Source organism: Leopardus geoffroyi, chromosome B2, assembly GCF_018350155.1.
Source record: "Leopardus geoffroyi isolate Oge1 chromosome B2, O.geoffroyi_Oge1_pat1.0, whole genome shotgun sequence".
Lineage (NCBI taxonomy): Eukaryota > Metazoa > Chordata > Mammalia > Carnivora > Felidae > Leopardus > Leopardus geoffroyi.
In genome coordinates, this window is record NC_059332.1 from 90,622,581 (window position 1) to 90,639,602 (window position 17,022).

The 17,022-nt window shown below is 49.4% G+C and overlaps 1 protein-coding gene and 1 long non-coding RNA gene across 5 annotated transcripts in view; both read right to left on the reverse strand.

The window, feature by feature from the left end:
- Positions 1-15,885, reverse strand: part of SIM1 (SIM bHLH transcription factor 1) — a 70,373-nt gene extending 54,488 nt beyond the window's left edge. The window contains exons 1-6 of one of the 4 annotated variants that reach the window (XM_045499137.1): positions 15,583-15,885; positions 14,264-14,880; positions 4,722-4,804; positions 1,204-1,293; positions 587-695; positions 354-439 (exon numbers count right to left, since the gene is read on the reverse strand). In XM_045499137.1, coding sequence (XP_045355093.1) covers positions 354-439; positions 587-695; positions 1,204-1,293; positions 4,722-4,804; positions 14,264-14,438 — 543 coding nt within the window. In that variant the 5' untranslated portion in view covers positions 14,439-14,880; positions 15,583-15,885. Of the gene's footprint in view, positions 1-353; positions 440-586; positions 696-1,203; positions 1,294-4,721; positions 4,805-14,263; positions 14,939-15,582 lie in introns of those variants that run through there. The other 3 variants (XM_045499140.1, XM_045499138.1, XM_045499141.1) reach the window with 3 other exon arrangements.
- On the reverse strand, positions 5,518-7,012 carry LOC123608774. Its single transcript, XR_006717432.1, has 2 exons — positions 6,493-7,012; positions 5,518-5,781 (listed from the first exon to the last, which is right to left on the reverse strand). It is a non-coding gene; the product is annotated as an uncharacterized LOC123608774 (long non-coding RNA).
- Positions 15,886-17,022: the final 1,137 nt, after the last annotated feature.

The window sequence follows — 17,022 nt, forward strand, 5'->3', positions numbered from 1 at the left end:
CTCTGGGGGTTGGAATCTGATGCTGTGAGTAAACTCTAAGAATCCGCCAAAATTACCGACCATTTCAGACATTTTACACAGCCCTAAGGTCCATTATGAGCCCCAGATTAAGAGTCCCTGCAGCCCAGCAGTATCCCAGACAGTGAAACCAAGTCTTAAAACTTAGTAGTCCCCAAGTGTTCAGGAAGTTCAACAACTCTTGAGGTGCTCCCAGGCAGACAGAGCTTTGATGCCTGCGGAGGACGCCCTCGGGGTAGTCAGGGACTCAGAAATGTTCTCCCACGCCCTCGAGTTCCTCTGGTTCTGCTACTTTCCCCCACACGCTGCTAGGATCATCCCTTTCAGCTACACACCTTGTAGCCACCGCAGGTGAGGCCCGCGTTCCTCTTGGCCAAGACGCACTTCATTCTGAGGAAGAAGGAGCGCTCGATCTCGTATTCTGGGAGAGAGGGGAGGAGGGAGGCGAAGGATGTGAGACGGCTGGTGTGACTCCAGGTCCCACCTTGGCTAATTGGGGAAAAGCCAGAAGCAAATGGCGGTGGCGGCAGCGAGGGACCCAAGTAGTGCAGGCGAGCAACTGCCTTACCCTGGACGAAGTGAGAGTGGTAGGGCTGATGAGCTGTAAGCACCGCGGTCATCTCGTCATGGTCGGCTGGGTGGATGTATTCATAAATGCTGTTCCCAGTCAGCTCTACCTGTAAAGAGGGGGGTATCACCTTCTCCAACCCTTGTGGGGCTGGAAGATTGGACCAGGCTGTCTACAGGCCTGTAAGGACAGGAGCCAGAACTTTAGAGTCAGCCCTGAGTATTAATTCCAGTTCTGCTGCTGGCTACTTACTGCAGTCTAAGCTAGGTTTCCTCATCTATGAGAGGAAATAATAATATAATAGTAATTATAATGGTAGTAGGAACAGTCGTAGTTTCCCGGCAATGTTCTGGTGAAAACATCAGGCATTGGTATGTAACTACCATCCATGGTGTTTGACTTATGGTAGACTCCAAAAGACAGCATTGTTTGGGCTCAGGGTGGAAGCCAAAGGATAAGGGAAGTAGACGAAAAGAGAGAAGCAGACCTGCCAGCTGAGATATTTCCAGTCCCAGAAATGCACATACAAAAGCTTTGGGGAACCACCACCCCCTTACCTCTGGCCTCCAGCTCTGGCTGTAAGCATTGAAGGCTGGAGGTGTGGACCACTCACCTACCTGAGAAAGACCCAGGTGGACTGAGGCTGTCTCTGAGATGTACATGATCTTCCCATCTGGGGCCACCACAAAGATGAAGCCATCCAGGGTCTGGGGAGATAGAAACAGAGTTGAATGGAGAGCCCTCTGTGGGGAGAAACTGGGGTAGGGGGCAGAAGTCAGAGATGCTCAGCCGGAAGAACAGAGACATGGAGTAGAGAGAAGCAGACAGGAAATAGGGCATAGAAAATATGCCACAAGAGCCCCTCTTTTGTTCATTCCAAATATGTAAGCATCTGGGACATGCAGCACACTGGGAGACACCCAGAGAAAGTGGTGGGCAAGGGTACTGCCCTCCAAGACTCATGACCCACTGAAATGGACAATACAGACATATATCTGTAGCATACACACACAAATATAGGGGGCAGAGGATCACAGCCCATTATAAGAGGTAGGTTAAGTTCTTGGGGTGATGGTCACTGAAAGAAAGAATAGTTTCCTGAGTCAGTCTTGGAGGACTCCATAGTGGTGGCATCCTATAATGGAAAGAGTACCTGCAGGGTTTAGGAAAGGGGCACTGAGCCATATGGAAGTGTTGGTAGTCTGAAAAGTTTTTAGACAGAAGGCAGCTGGCCAGTAGCTCCAGAAAGAATCTGGGAGAGGCAGGGTTAGGAAATGAACATTTTTCGGGTAGCAAGTCCACAGAGTAGTTCCATAGTGTGTAGATGTGTGTGTTTCACTGATGCATCAAACTGACAGGCTTTCCATGAAAGAATATCTTAGACTTTCACTGTCACTTTATCTCTGTGAATGAGGCTTCAGTCCAGGCAGTGGAGACATAAGGATGAGTCAGATCCTGCTCTCAAGTTGCTGGAAGTCCAGCGGCAGAGACTGGCTAAAGACAGATATAATGACCGCAGAGCTGAGTGGACAGTGCTGCGGGGGCCCAGAGGCCTGGAGGAGAATCAGAGGCCTCAGAGGACCGGTTTGAGCAGAACATTGAAGAGGAAGCTTGAACTGGAGATGGGAGGAAAGGAATCCTAGGCAAAAGGAATGACGTGGCAGAGGCAGGGACTGGTGGGGGGTAGGGTACATCTGGCGTACTCAGGCTCAACGAATTTGGTGTGCCAAAGATAGGCTGAGAAGGTACACTGATGCTGGGTTTTTGGAGAGTTTGAGATGTCAATCAGAAGAATTCAGAAATGCTCCTATAGGCATCAGGGTTCCAGCAGTTTCTAAGCAAAGAAATGTCATATTTAAATGTGTGTGTGTCTGTGTGTGTGTGTGCGTTGTTTTTTGTTTTGTTTTGTTTTGTTTTTCAGTGGTAGAATGTGAACAATGACCTACAGGAGGAAAAAGTGGGATGAAGAGATCAGAGATGGTTGAGCCTAAACTTGGGTGGTCACAGGGTGATGAGGAAGAGGGAGAGTTTAAGTCAAAGATGGTTCTAGCTGTGGAGTTTATGGTGGCAGAGAGAGAAGCTGAGAGTGACTTCAAGGTCATTGAGTAGAGGGTAAGAGCATTAGCCAAGACTGAAAATTTAGGGAATCGTTGTGAGTTTTTGTAGGAGTGGAAGTCTGGGGGAGGGAGGTAATTAATTCTTGTCTTGGAGATGCTAAACTTCAGGTATATGCAGATTTCCAGTTGGCAGTAGGAAATAAGTCTGAAGCTTCAGAAGGGTGTCTAGACTGGAGAAACCAGCTGGAGTCATGCAAATGTAGGAAAGAAGTTGAGGTTGTGGTGTTGGTCCAGATCACCCATGAGGCCCTGAAGCTGTGAGAGGAGAAACAGAGGTGGAACCTTGGAGGAATACCAACATTTACAGCCAGACAGCAGTAGGCAAAACAGAGGAGCAAGCAGAGAAGGAGAAGAATCCAGGAAGTTGTGCTACTTTAGAAACTGAAGGAGAGAGGGTGAATGTCAAGTAAGCAGTGCCACCCTGTAAGGTATTTACCCAAATGTCACCTTCTCAGTGAAGTCCTCTGCAACGTCCCCATTTTAAGTGGCACTACTCAAACACAGTCCCCACCCTCCCCCTTCTTATTTGTCTCCATAGCACCTACACCACCTGTTATACTATGTAATGTACCTATGTGGGTTTGTGAGGCTGCTCTCCTTAGAATGTGAACTCCATGGGGGGCAAGACGGTCTGTCTGGCACACAGTTGGCCCTACTGTATTTGTGCAATGAACAAAGTCAGGTGGGATAAGAGATGCGCATCTTATGCTGGATATCAAAATGTGGTGGAGCCTGTACAGAGCACAACAGTTAGGAGAGATGCCAGACGGCAGTGGTGTGGAAGTGAGGGCAGCAGGGTGAATGATGGAAATTGAGAGGGTAATGAAATTTTTCCAGAAGTTTGGGATGAAGAAGAGGAAGAAAACTGAGCAAGAGCTAGAAGGAGAGAAAGATTGTTTGGGTTTTGTTCTCTTGTTTATATGGATGAGGAAAGTCAGCTGGGAGTATGGAAAGATTGGGGGCAGGGAGAGCATTGCTGAGAGACAACTGATGAAAAGTGTCCCTGAGAAAGGAGAGTGATGATGCCTTTCTATTTGAATTCAGTTGTATGAAGACCAGGCCTATGAGGGAATGCTTACACAGGCCTTTCTTTGCTCTGTGACACTAAAATCTCTTTGGCTTCAGGCACTGGGGGAGGGACAAGGTAGCCATGGGACAGGGAAGGCCACAGCACTTCTGCCATGGGATGCTGGTCCTGTCTGGCCCAGGAGGAAGAATTAACTCAGATTCCCCCGCCATGCTGCTTAGGTTTGAGGCTGCCACAAGAGGATCTTGGGGGGGGGGGTCGGACAAGGATAATAATAAGGGGGTGGAGGGTGGGAGACAAGTGTCAAGCCTAAAAATGCCACCGGGAGTTTTGCTATTTTAAATATTTGCTATGCGACTTAAGCGGGCAACGGGCAATTTAAAACGGTGCGCACTGCAAACAACGCGGTAATGGGTGCCTCCGCCCTGGGTAAACTCATTACCTGGGGAGGTGTTATGTGTGTACGCGAGGGTCTGTACACGCGCTGGGCTGGGCTGGCCTGGGGTGAGAGCTCATAGAGAGACAGGGGAGAGCCCGCGAACTACAGGGAGAAGATGAAAAGAGCTGCACACGCAGCTGGCTCTGGAATGTGTGCGCCTAAAGCACTGATGGGCATTTCTACTAGATTCCCGTTATTCCTGTGTAAATCCTTCATTTCTGGCTGTTTTGCAGCCGGGCCCGGCGCGCTTCGGTTCTCTCAACCGAATGGTGTCAAATGGCGCCCCCTCCCTCGAGACGGCCGTCCTGATTTGGGGCCTTGCCGGACTCCCCTCTAAAGCCAACGTGCCAATTCACCTTGCCTCCCTCTCCGCCTCGAGAGGCGCCATCTGCACCCAACGAGGTTAAGAGCTCAGCGTTTTAATTTTCAAGGGGCTGTAGGGGCTGCGAGAAGGCTACGTCTGGGCCTGATCCTATTTTCCTAAGAAACAAGAAGCCCAGCGCGGGGCCAGGCACCTGAGCCCTCGAAGCTTATGTGCCGCCGCGCGGGTACCTGGAGCAGATGGGAGCCCAGTTCTCTGCCTACGTTGTCCAGGGGGCTGGTGCGACTCGAGTGGCCCCACGCCTCGCCGAGCCCTGTGGAGACACAGAGACACCCTTTAGCGATGGGACTCCGACCTGGCTAGCAGTTTGAGACTAGTGCCGCGGTTATGGCACGCACGCAAGTTCGCGCGCACCACTGGATACCGTCGGAGTTCCGGGCACCACTACTGCCTAAGATGCGAGCCTGTGAATTTCGGCCCCTCCCTCTCTGCTTTTAAAAGGACTGCGTAGAGGTCAGACTCCCTCTCGGGGGGCGGGTGAGAGCTTCTCAGGGAGGGCAGAGCCCTGGCTGAGCACCCCTCTTGGCGGTACCTCAAGTGGCGGGGTTTGAGGACCGCCTGTGTGTGCCTTGCAAGGGCGGAAGGCACCCGAACGGTAACTTTTGCGAAAGTTCACCACTGTGCTTAGAGGGGGGAGGGACTATTTCTCCCCCAAAGCTTCATTATCTGCCTTATCCCGAGGCCGAGGATGTCCACGCCTCCAGCGAATGCCGCGGCGAATACCTGAGGCTGTGAACTGAGTCCAGCTGGTCCTTGGGCTTTCTTTCTCTTTGGCTGCGGGGCTCTCCAGCCAGTTACCTCCCCTAGGCCTCTGCCTTTAATCCCCTTCGGAGACATCCGTTTGCTTGTGGATGGCTTCCAGCACCTACATCCCTGAGCAATGCTTATTCCTCTGCTTCCTCCCCACTACCCCTAGTCTTACACATCCTACCTAACCTCGCCCCTCAAAACAAAACAAAACGAAACAAAAACACAACAGTGTAGGCTTTTTTTTTTTTTTTTTTTTTTTTTGAAGTTTACTTTCAGGTGCGAACACCATCTTGGCAATATTTTGGTTTCCTTTTGGATATAGAGAACCGTTCAGTTTCTCTACTCTCCACGTATCTTCTATTAACAAAAGTATCATCTATTAACAAAGACAGCCCCTTCCTCTCCTCGATGTTACCACGTTGAGATCTTTGCAGGCTTTGCCAGAAATTTCTCCTAGTGATGCCTAAAAAAGAAAATTCTCTGGAAAAAAAAACAAAACCTTTTTAAATAATATTCTCTGGATACCCGTAGCTGATTAAAAAAAAAAAAAAAAACTAAAAGGGAGTCTGCTATAGTACATGTTTGCAGAAAGAAAAAAATAATAAGGCAGAAGAAACTTGAGGAAGAGGTTGTACTACCCATAACTACTTACAGGTAATATTTTTTAACAGTGTTGCTGCTGAAATTAATTTAACTAGGTAAACTCTTTTACACCATTAAACAAGGTTTAACATGACAAAGGGGGTGTGATTTACTGATTTACTGCTTTAAAGTACGAATCACTATGAAGTACACAATGACAAACACGCTCCATTGTAATATGGGGGTGAGGGCGGATCTTTCAGAATAAAACATGGAGTTGGACTCTTAAAATGTGTTGGCCAGGAGCTGCTTCCAAAGCAAGCGATCAAAACCCTGGTAACGAGTAACCATGAGCGCCCCTTAAGCTCGAATCGGGTCTTTCTGGATGTTTGCACATCTAAATAAATCTAACGATTTCCCCACCGCTCTGCAAACACTAATGCTCCCCGCCCGCGGCTGCACTCCTCTCCCTCCCTCGCCTCTAGTCAATCCCCCCCTGCCTCTTTTAGCCCGCCCTAGCCTCCCTCCCTGGAGTGACTCCACTGCCCTAATCGCTTTGGTCCTTCTGGATTGTTCGGGAGGGCCTCCGACACAGCCACCTGTACACACCCCTTCGCCTTGTCACCTTCCCTTCGCTCCTCGGGTCTCGGCCAAGCTATCCTCCTTCCGGGTTTCGGGCACCGCGCGGTCGGTCATTTTTTCATTGCAGCTCACACATACCCACCCAGAAGTGGCGGGGGTGGGGGGATTGGTTTGGTTGGGGAGAGCCAAACCGGGGAAGGGGGATAGGATCCTGCTGGGAGAGCTAGGGACGCGGGTGGCGCTGGCCCGTGGACACCCGGCCGGGCCGAGGCCTGAAAGGGCCAAGCTTTGCGGGGGCGGAGGGCCGGGGCGCTCCCGCCCGCTGGGAGCTGGCCGAGGCCTCCTTGCGTCTGGAATCTTGTCTTCCGGAAGGGTGCGAAGCCTGCGCTTGGGGCCAACAAATTCCCTTATTCTAAAATTATGAAGTCCTCCCAAATCGGCTGGAAACAGCCCGGGAACGGCCTTCCGACCCGAATCATCTGACAGTCCCCGAGCTGGGCTCGGGGTTAAGTACTGGTTCCGAACCCCCAGCGCCAGCCTCGGCTGTTTGTTGTCTCAGGTTGCGGCCTCATTAGTATGCGCCTACCGGGGAAAAATAAGAGTTCCCAGCAGGTTAATAAACAGCCGGCCTGGCGCAGGTTACTAAGGGCCGCCCTCGCCCTCTCCTGCCCCCACCCCCACACCTTTTAAGGAACCTTTTGCTTTCACGGAGCATTGCCTTCTCTACGTTCTCGGTTGAAATCTCCGTCACACGGTTTTGTCTGGGTTAATGTTTTATAAGGCACTGGCTGCCTTCGTCTACCTGCCAGGCTTTCCTGACCTAATCCTAGGGCTGAGCTCGCCCTTCAGCCTGTCCAGGACACCTTCTGTAGCCCCGGTCAAGGGTTCCGCCTCCCGAAAATCCTGGACTGGGCCAGAGACCCCTCTCCCCGGAACCGTCACCTCCGGCCTGCGGTGACGCGCTCCCGCGCCCAATTTCAGTTGGCGAGGGGGGTAAGCTGAGATTTCGTTTCTGCACTTGACCTACCGCAGAAAATTCACAAATCCTTTGATTGTCTGTTTAAAATGAGGAGGAAACCAGCTCCCTTTGCGGCAGGATTACAGTGGGAACAAGATCTAAAGATTCTCTTGTAATTCGGTGAGGCCGAGGGAACGGGGTTTTGCAAAGGAGAAAAGGAGCTCTGTGAGGGAGGCGATAACTAAATCGGGTTTTAGACAAAAGGATTTTCCCCAGCTAAAGTGGCCGAAGACAAAGGAAAACATAATCTATTTTGGAAGATTTCCAAGATATGCCACATTAACCTTAGCAGATAAATTTTGCTTCTCCCCGCCCCCCCTTCCCTTAAAGTCTGGTTTATCATATTTACATAAGTAGTATTAGAAGGGATGTATCTATTATGGATCTAAAGGGCTAGCTCACATTTCATGTGAAAACCCGGGCGAAGTTTCACTCTTACCCTCAGTGCCGGTTGAGCCATTTCCATTTAAATACCCCCTGACCCAAGGATTACCTCAATGGACTGACTGCACGGGTTTTGTAATTTCCTGAAAATGAGATTTCGATTTATAAAACAAGAAACCAATTAGTAACCAAATGAGGCGAAGTAGATCCACTAAAATTGACCTAATCCCACAGGCACAATTTAGGCCCGTTCTTGGCGAATGAATGATGAGCCCCAGTCTAGCGTGAGCTCAAAGCATCATCCAGCTGTGTTATTACAAGCAGCAAAAATAAATTGATCGAGCATTTCCTTCGGAATGAGTTTCATACCCTTGACAAAATATAGATTACAGACCTGGCATCATCGCCTCTTTCAGTCAGACAGGAAGAGGAGGAAGAGAAGGGGTTGTTCCACTGTTCTTCCCCCCCCCCCCCTTTAATAAATAAACACTCTATCTCAATAGAAATGTGTCCCCCTTGTAGTAGTCCCCAGAAAGGTTCGTCCGACTGACAGACTGCAATATACCTTTTAGGCAATACGAGGGTGGGTGGGAGTGGGGCTGGAAGAGCAGTCCCGGGATCTGACCACAACTTGGTGACTGAGGTGGAAAAAGCCCCCTTCGGGTCCCAGAGGGACTTGTTCAGTCGCTTGGGTTTTCCGCCAGGCCACCGGGTCCTCGCTGAGGGCATGTTGTCCAAACCTCCCCCCACCGCACCTGTCCAGCAACCTAACAGCCTTCGTGTTAGGGGCCTGGCGGCCTCAGAGGCTCTGAGGAAGAGAGGGACGGAGACTGGTCGCCCTTAGACTAGACAGCGCGCCTGGACCAGTCCCTGAGTAGGAGGCTGCTTCTCGCGTCGACTGTGGGCGCTGTGGCCCTCCCCGCTCAAGGCCCTCTCCAGCCACCTAGCGGGTGCGGCGGACCTCGTGATGGTGTCGATAGCTGCGCGGGACCTAGCTTTGTCCCGCGCAGCAGCCCAGACCCCTGCACTCCCGTGTGTCTGCACTCCACAGTGGCAGTGTGGGCTCTTCTCTCCCCTGTGTGCCCCTGGCCGCACCCGGGAAATCCACTAATGTTAGTACTAAATCTGGGGTGGAGAATGATGGTCACAACACTGACTCTGCACCCTCCCTGTGCTTTGGCGCTGGAGCTAGGCTTCCAGGTCGGGAGCGAGCAGGCCAGCCAAGCTGTCGGCGTCTGGCCTGCAGCGAAAAGAACAGGAACAGCAGTAACGAGGGACAGGTGTGTTCCAGCCTGGTCCCAACTAAACCGTGGGACGAAAATGGACGCGGGCTTGACAGCAGTGCCTTGCATGACGCTGAAAAACGTCAAGCGGTGTCGCCCCAGGGATCCAGGTCTTCAAAAGTGGCCGGCAGGGGCAATGCCAGAGCCCAAAGGCAGGCGCAGGTGGACGGACGCGAATACCCCGCTGCGCAGGGATCTGCCGCCCGCGTTCTATTTGGCTGCGGGCTCGGGCAGGATCTCGGCTTCAGGTTTAGACAACGGCCGGTCCTTGGAGCAGTGGCCCAGGTAGCACTAATGACGGAGGGCACACGCCCGCACCGGCCCAGCTTCTGCTAGGGGTAGGCTCGCTGAGACGTCCTCGAACCTTGGGAGAGCAGAGACCTGGTCTGGACCATGCGGAGACCTCGAACTGGCGCACCCTCAGCTAAAGCCACCCGCGGCTGGGACAGAATGAGCCGCACCGCGCGGGCTTGGCCTGCGGGCAGCATGATAACGTGCTTCTCCCCGCTGCGTGCTTTGGTGCGTACCAGAAGCGCGATGGAGTCTTCTATAAGGTTTCGGTCTCTGCTCCCGCGCGCACCACCGAGGTAGAGCGACTCCGCGCAGGACCCGCCTCCAGGATGGGACTACCCGAAGAAAGTTTGTCCCGCACTTCTCAAACACTGTTTTAGTACTTTCTAATTAGCAGGCCCATTGCTAAATCCTTGAGGGTTCCCTTCCCCCACGCAAAATTTAAAACTCCATAAATCCGAGACTGGCAATGGGTGGACAGGTAAAAGCATAAGGTGTTAGTTGGGTCTAAACCTCATTCTCTTGAGAAATATCTGTGCCGATATAGAGAGGTGCGGCAATCATCCATGGGTTCGAATTGTGTCCACTTTTGTGTCAGCAAAAGCTCCAAGGTGCCAGGATTTCCCCAGGATTGAAAAATAACTCTTCTAGAAAATATGTTTGTCCTCTGGAAATTTAACCCGATTTTAACTTAAAGTATGTGATTGTACCCTGCTTAAAAGCACCCCGCTATAGCTTACGGGATTGTTTTTGCTGTATTGTTTTTATTAGTGATCGTTCCCTTTAAAGAAAAAAAAGTGTTTTTTTCATTGATCTGATCTACAATTTCTAGCACATAAATCTGCCTTGCAAATGCTCTGTGCAGAGTTTAGTTCTGCACTCTACATTTTAAGTCAACATCAAAACTGGAATTAAACAGAGAAAACCAGCGTGGAGGGTAAACTGGGCTTAAAGGCTTTTAAATGAGAAAAACTTCTGTAGGAAAATAAACATGGAAACCTAATGCTCAATCATTTCCCCGAGCAGCAAGAAAAACAGCCTTAAATCACCCATCCACGTGGGAAATGGGGTCTCTTTTTCTCTTTCAGTTCCCGGCCTCAAAAAAATATAAGGCGATTAAGGATTTCAGTCTTGAGGTGAATATTATAGAAAGGGTCTGTGGAGGTTTGTTTAATCATCCTTGTCCTTCCAGCCTTTGTAGAGACTCTTTCCTGCACAGTTACTAATTTCAATTCTGTGATTATTTTTATTTTCCCAAGACATCTTGACAATGATATGGCAGTGTGGTGTTACCAAGATTCTGAATGGTTATAGATTTGAAAACATGTCTGATCCTTTCAAAGGTTACTCAGCAAGCCACTACACCCTTAGCCAAAACTGTATTCTATCTGGATAGCAAATATATATTACTTTGTAGTTGAGTTTGTCCAATATTGCACATGAAGTCACACTATCTTTTTTTTTTTTTTTTTTTTTTTTTTAATCCTGCCTTTCTGGCTTTGGTAACACCAAAGACTTACACATTTCTAGATGCCTCAAGTTTTTTCTTTGCAAGGCTATTTTAGAATAGGATATGTTGCCAATGGAAGATACACAGTTTTAACGATTTCACAGTAATCTTCCTTTTTTGTTTTTTTAGTATGAAGTCTCCAATCTAATGCTTTATTTTTAATTATTTCAGGTACCCATATTCCATTCCTCTGTTTCCCCCCCCCCTTTCATCTTTCTTTCAACAGCTCAGTTTTATCTACTCAGATAAGTAAAAACTGAAGTTTGCCCAAAGAATCTACCAGAACCTGGGGGGTAAACTATATGTAGTCATGGAGAATTAGCTATATTTTAAGAATATTTTGTAAATTTTTTCAAATATAAGTATGGAAAGATTTCTCTTTGTTGATTAAGCCTCTTGATATTAAAGGGTATTGTAGATGAAATGTAATCTGAGCTGAAACAGTGGGGTTTTATAGTCATTGTTGTGCCTACAACTAAGATGTCACCAGATTTATAATTATTTTAGATTATATACATTGCAAAAATCCATGTTACACGTGACAGAAAGCTTACCATGAAGAAAGAGCTGTCTTTACTCCATCCTTAGGACAAAATTTAAGACCTACTATGTGCTGGAATGGCATCTAGATAGGTGTAACAATGGACTACATCTGCAAACAAATTCTTTCCATTTGTCATCACTAAAAAAAAAATGACTTTCCATTTGTCATCACTAACCTTTACATAAAATGCTCAGTTTCCCCCCACTGCCATGGACCCAATCTTGTCTACTCTCCTCCTTCAGTCCACAGCTGAACCCAAATTTGGCACCCTCTGCAGGTTGTGCCTGGTTTTGCCGTTTGTGATTATATCACTTCTTTGAAAGATGTTGGGTTTTGTGTGTGTGTGTGTGTGTGTGTGTGTGTGTGTGTGTGTGTTGTTATCGTTTTATATTTTAAAGGGCTGTGTCTGGGTTTTGGATTTTTTAAGCTAATCTATCCTCACTAAAACCTCATCTCTAGGAGCCAGCTGTTCGGATGACCCCGTCTAACTCACCGGGTGGAGGCTGCCGGTGAGTTATGAGCTCAACAGTAGCTGGAGAAATAAATGATGTGCCCAGAGTTCACACATCGTCCATCCCCTCCTCCCCATAAACTCACACTAGCCTCTGAGGAAGGGAGAAGAGGGAGGGGCCTGGGGCTCCGGAGGAAGGTGAACAGGGGCTGCAGAAAGCACAGTCGCGGTTCAAGTAGCCACAGGGGATCAGCCCAGCCACCAAGGGGACTCCAGGGGGAGTCTTCACCAGTGCCCTCTTTACAAATGAGAAGTTGGCTGAGAGAGTTTACTTTCTGTTCCTCTTATTTATCACGCGATTTATAATTTGTGGAGTTCGCACTCAAGTAAACAAGAAAGCTTGCTCTCTTAGAAAACAAAATCAAAACAACCGAAACCAGCCCAATACCCTGCGGCCGCGCCTGCCCGGGTCTGCACGACAAAGACGGGCGCCCCTGGCCCGGCGACTCCCCGGGCGCTCCTATCCCTCTCCCGGTGCCCGCCCTGAACGCCGACCCGCTATTCTTCTCCTCCCGCGATTACTCGCAGCCCCACAAGCAACACCATATGCTTCTTCTGATCAAACAGCGAGCGACTTCGGCACCGATAATTGACGAGACCCGTTAGAAATCACGCAGAAAGGGAGCCCACTGAGACCGCAGGGGCTGACAAATCACTGCTAATAATCCTGTTAGGAACAGCGCGGCCAGCCGAGTTCGCAATAGCTTTATTTTTATAAAGTAGGCGCTGACAGTATAAAAGACAACGAGATCTCTCTTTTTTTTTTTTTTTTTAACAGAAGGCAGTGTGGCATAATAGTTTTCCCACTAGCAATTCTCAGCACAGTTTGAATGGGAAATATGGTTTTTAGTATATAAATTCCCCCTCCTTTCTTTTTCTTTAACTTTTCAGGAACTTTAGGTTTTGATTCCTCTCCTCCTGTGGTTTCCACGGTCAACTGAGATTGTTCAACAACTATAACACTATTTGTAGTTTTGGGGTAAAACTGAACTATGATTTGAAAGTTTTCCTTTACTGCTCCTGACTAATTTGTCAGCATGATTTGCAAGATTTTGATTCAGACAATAACTTCTAGTCAAAATCAAACAAAGTGAAACTCCAAGCCCAATAATGACTATTTCCTCCCCCCCCCCATTTCCTTAAAAGAAAACAACAAACCCCAAGGACCCCAAATCAACAATAACATAAACCTCTGCGGGTCAAATAAGACATTCCGATTTGTAAATAAACAGGGTTCTTTCTCTTGGAATTTTTTGTTTGTTTAAGATTCTCTCCTTTGTATTTCCCACTCTCTCTCCTCTGACAAAGACACATCTAAATTTTTTTTTAAATTTGTTCATATTATTTGAATGTGGGTAAAGGAAAGGATGGGGAAATGGAAGAGGGAAGTGTCCTTTTCCTAGTGAGTATAAATGGACAGTGTTCTTTGGAGGCTGCTCTGTCCTCACACAGTGAATCTTTATAATCTAAATACATGTTTTAAATCATGACCAGCTCAGCTCTTCTTCCTTCTGGGCCTTATAATACAGTTTTCCCAGGATCAGTTTTGCCAAGCTTCCACCTAGAAGATATTTTCTAAGCGGGCTAGTCTTCTTAATTCAACCTTATGTGTTTGGGTCCTAGCCTATTATCTCAGAGATAATATCAAGCTCAGAGTTGGAAATCACCAAGCCCCAGAGTTAGTTTCAGAATCTGCAAATATCTCAAAACCCAGACTAAATTTGCTATAAACAATCAAGAGACTGGGTAAATTCAGGACATAGTTGTTCACAAATATGCCTGGTGCTCAAATGCATAATTGTAAACATATAGAGAAATTATTGTCTGGCTTAGCTCCATGTACGTGGGTCTATCTATATGTAGCAAAAATACAAGAATTTGGCAATGTTCCTGCTTTCCGCTAGATACAATTCTAACAAGAGGAATAAAAAAAGAAAGTCATGTTTGGATTAGTTGTACTTTCAATCGAGCTCAGTATCTGAAGTGTTGACAAAAGCACTGTTGGGCTGCTTCCCAACCAAACATATCCGATGGACTAGAGAGAAAGTATTAATGGGGAAGTAGAAAGAGCCACAAAAAGGCAACAGGAATTCTAAGTTTAGAGAGGTCCACAGTCAAGCAGCCATGCTAAACTTCCCTTTGCAGAGAGTATGTATGCATGTGTGACCACACTTCTCTGTTCAGTGGTGTAGGCTCACTCACTGGCAACTCTCTACTCCTTCTGCCTTTGAAATTTCATCTGGGCAAAGTCACTTACCTTCTGGGAACACTACTCTCATTTTGAGATAGCTGGTCGTGAGTCTGATTATGGATGCTTTGTCCAGCTGCGAGGTGATAGCCGAGGGCAAAGGCAGTAATTTGGCCAGTTCATAAAATTCACTGTTTTCCTTCTCCCTCCTAGTCCGGGCAGCATTTTTGGACTTCTCTTTCATTGTGTCTCGTTCCCCCTTTCTTCTTACAACATGAGCTCCACAGATGCATCCAAAAGCAAAAATAAACTTTCAATTAGAGATCATATTTGACAAAAATATAAGGCATACTTTGAATGAAGAGGCTGAAATCTTTGCTTCGGGGTATTGATGGCAGTAAAAGACCAACGCAGCGAACAGAAAATAATTTTCTTTAAAAATACGGGACGAGAGTGTAGGAAAGTTGCTGATCCACGCAATTGGGGCAATCCTAGGAGTCTCTGGATATCAAATGCCGGCGGGACCCCTGAGGAGCCAGGCTTTTCTTCTGTTCCGCGCGACGGAGCCCGGGCCCCGGAAAATCGACATAATAATCCCCGACGTTTGCTCTTCAGTCCCGCGGCATTTGAGGCGGCTCCCAGCCCCTTTGGGAAGAACGGGAATGCCGGACAACTCTTTCAGGCCACTGTGAAGACAACAGCATCAGAGCGTAAGAGATCTGCAGCTCCGCAATCACTCATGCACTCTCCTGAATTCCGAAAAATGGTCGGGTAGGCGCCTGTCCAGGCTGGGTGTGTTTGTTTGTTTGTTTGTTTGTTTGTTTGTTTTATAAGAAATGGAGGAATCAATAGCGAGACTGAGCCTCCTGCGAATAATGCTCGCATCCTCTCATCCAAGCCAGCCACATTCTCCAGCCCCCCTGGGAAGTTACCCAAACAACAAAATGCATATTTTTGAAGACCCTGAGAAGACCCTCAGTCGCTGGTCCCCGTGCCCGCGCCCAGGCCAGGCGCACGTCCCAGGAAAGCAGGTTTCCGCAAATCAGAATTCCTCCACAGCGCTGGGGCCGCCTTTCAGTCCCCCCGCTTTGGCAGATCTGGAATTTGGCTACCTTTCTAACTTGGGTCTCGAGTCTCAAGGATTCCTCAAAAAGTGGCGCTTACACATCAAGTCCCTCGGGACTCCCAAGGCGACCCGGGGCTCTCCCTGCCCAGTGGGGGCGGCAACACGCCGGGCACGGCAGCGCCAGGTTAACAGGTGGCACATTCACGACAGCCCCTTGCAGGCACGGAGAGGGGGGCGGTGGGAGGCGTCCCGGCCTCTCCCCCACCGCCATAGAGCTGCGGGTGCCTCTGGGCGGGCGAAAGGTGTCTTCCGCTTCACCTACCTTCAGTCCCCGCTGACTGCAAAGGGTGCAGAGGCGTCCACCTGTTAATTGTACTCATGCCTACCGTCCAACTCTGCCGGCCTCTCGGCTTCCCACCGGCAGAGAGGAGCAGAGCGCGCCCCGGCTCCCTTTTCTTTTCTCGGTCATGAATTGGGGGAGGGGTGCGTGGGAAAAGGAGGGGAATGCGGTCTTTGGGACGGGTGAGGTGGTTTTAGAATCCTCCTCCTCGGTAGTTGCTACGAAGCCAGTATTATTCCTAATTGGAAGCCGAAAACGCCCCCCTGTAACTTCTTTATAGCTCACGGGGTTAGCTTCAACTTCACTCCCGGGCTCCCTCTCGCCCGCCCACCCTTAATGCCACTCACAAACTTCCTCGCCTCCGATTGGCTCGGCGTGCCGCGGGGCGACGCGCTCATTGGCCGGCCGGGCTGAGTGACGCGAGCACGCCCCGCATCACCCCCTGCGCGCGGCTGCTCCCGGCTCGCCTCTCAGCTCCCCGCGTGGCTGCAGCGCTCCTGACAAGCCCGGCCGCCGCTGCTCCCGGCCTCCAGGGGCCTCGCGCGTGTTGCGCAGGACCCTCGCCCCCTGCTCTCCCAGGGGTGGCGTGGTTGCGCACTCAGCCCAGAGCGCGGGGCCCACTGTGACCCGCGCGTCCGAGAGCGGCGGGCTGCGGCCTGAGGCCGCAGAGGTCGGGCCAGGGGGCTGGGGCTCCCGGCGACAAGGCTGGAGTCGCCCAGACTGCGGGCGCGGGTGGCCCGGAGGCCGACCTGGCGGCCGCGCCGTTCCGTGGGCAAGTGGCAGGGCCCACTGCTTGCGCGGGGCCGGTGTTCACGTTTCTCTGAAACCACAGCGACCCCGAATTCGTCGCCAGAGAAGATAATATACACCTGTCTTTAATCCCAAAGAGTCTTTTCCGAAATGGCTCGAGTTTGGGGGCTGATTTGTTCACCGTGGAAAGCTTAGCCGTGGAGTTGTCCTATGGGACGCAGATAGGGGACTCTGGGGGGAAAGAGGTTACATTTCAGGCCAAGATAGGATCAGACAGAGCGGTTGATACAGAGATAGATATCTCAAAAGAGAGCGAAGCCTTCTTTGTTGGGTTTTGTTTCAGGAAGCAAAATTGGATAAATGAATGTTCCTTGCATGAATAAATCTACAACATTCACAATTCCCCCAACAGGACCCTTTAAACAAACGCTTGTAAGTATTACTGCTGACACATTATATTTAAGAGACCCTCTAATTTGAATCGCCCTTTTCTCTGCCATCTGAGGAAAGACAACACCTAGAAACGGGGGAAAGTTTATTTGCTCCCCCCTCCCCAAATAATGACTTCTGTTTGGAATCACTCCCTACACATGCGATTCCCCGCTCTTTTTTTTTTTTTTTTTTTTTTTTTTTTTTTTTTTTTTGGTGCTGATGGTGACCACGGTTCTTCTC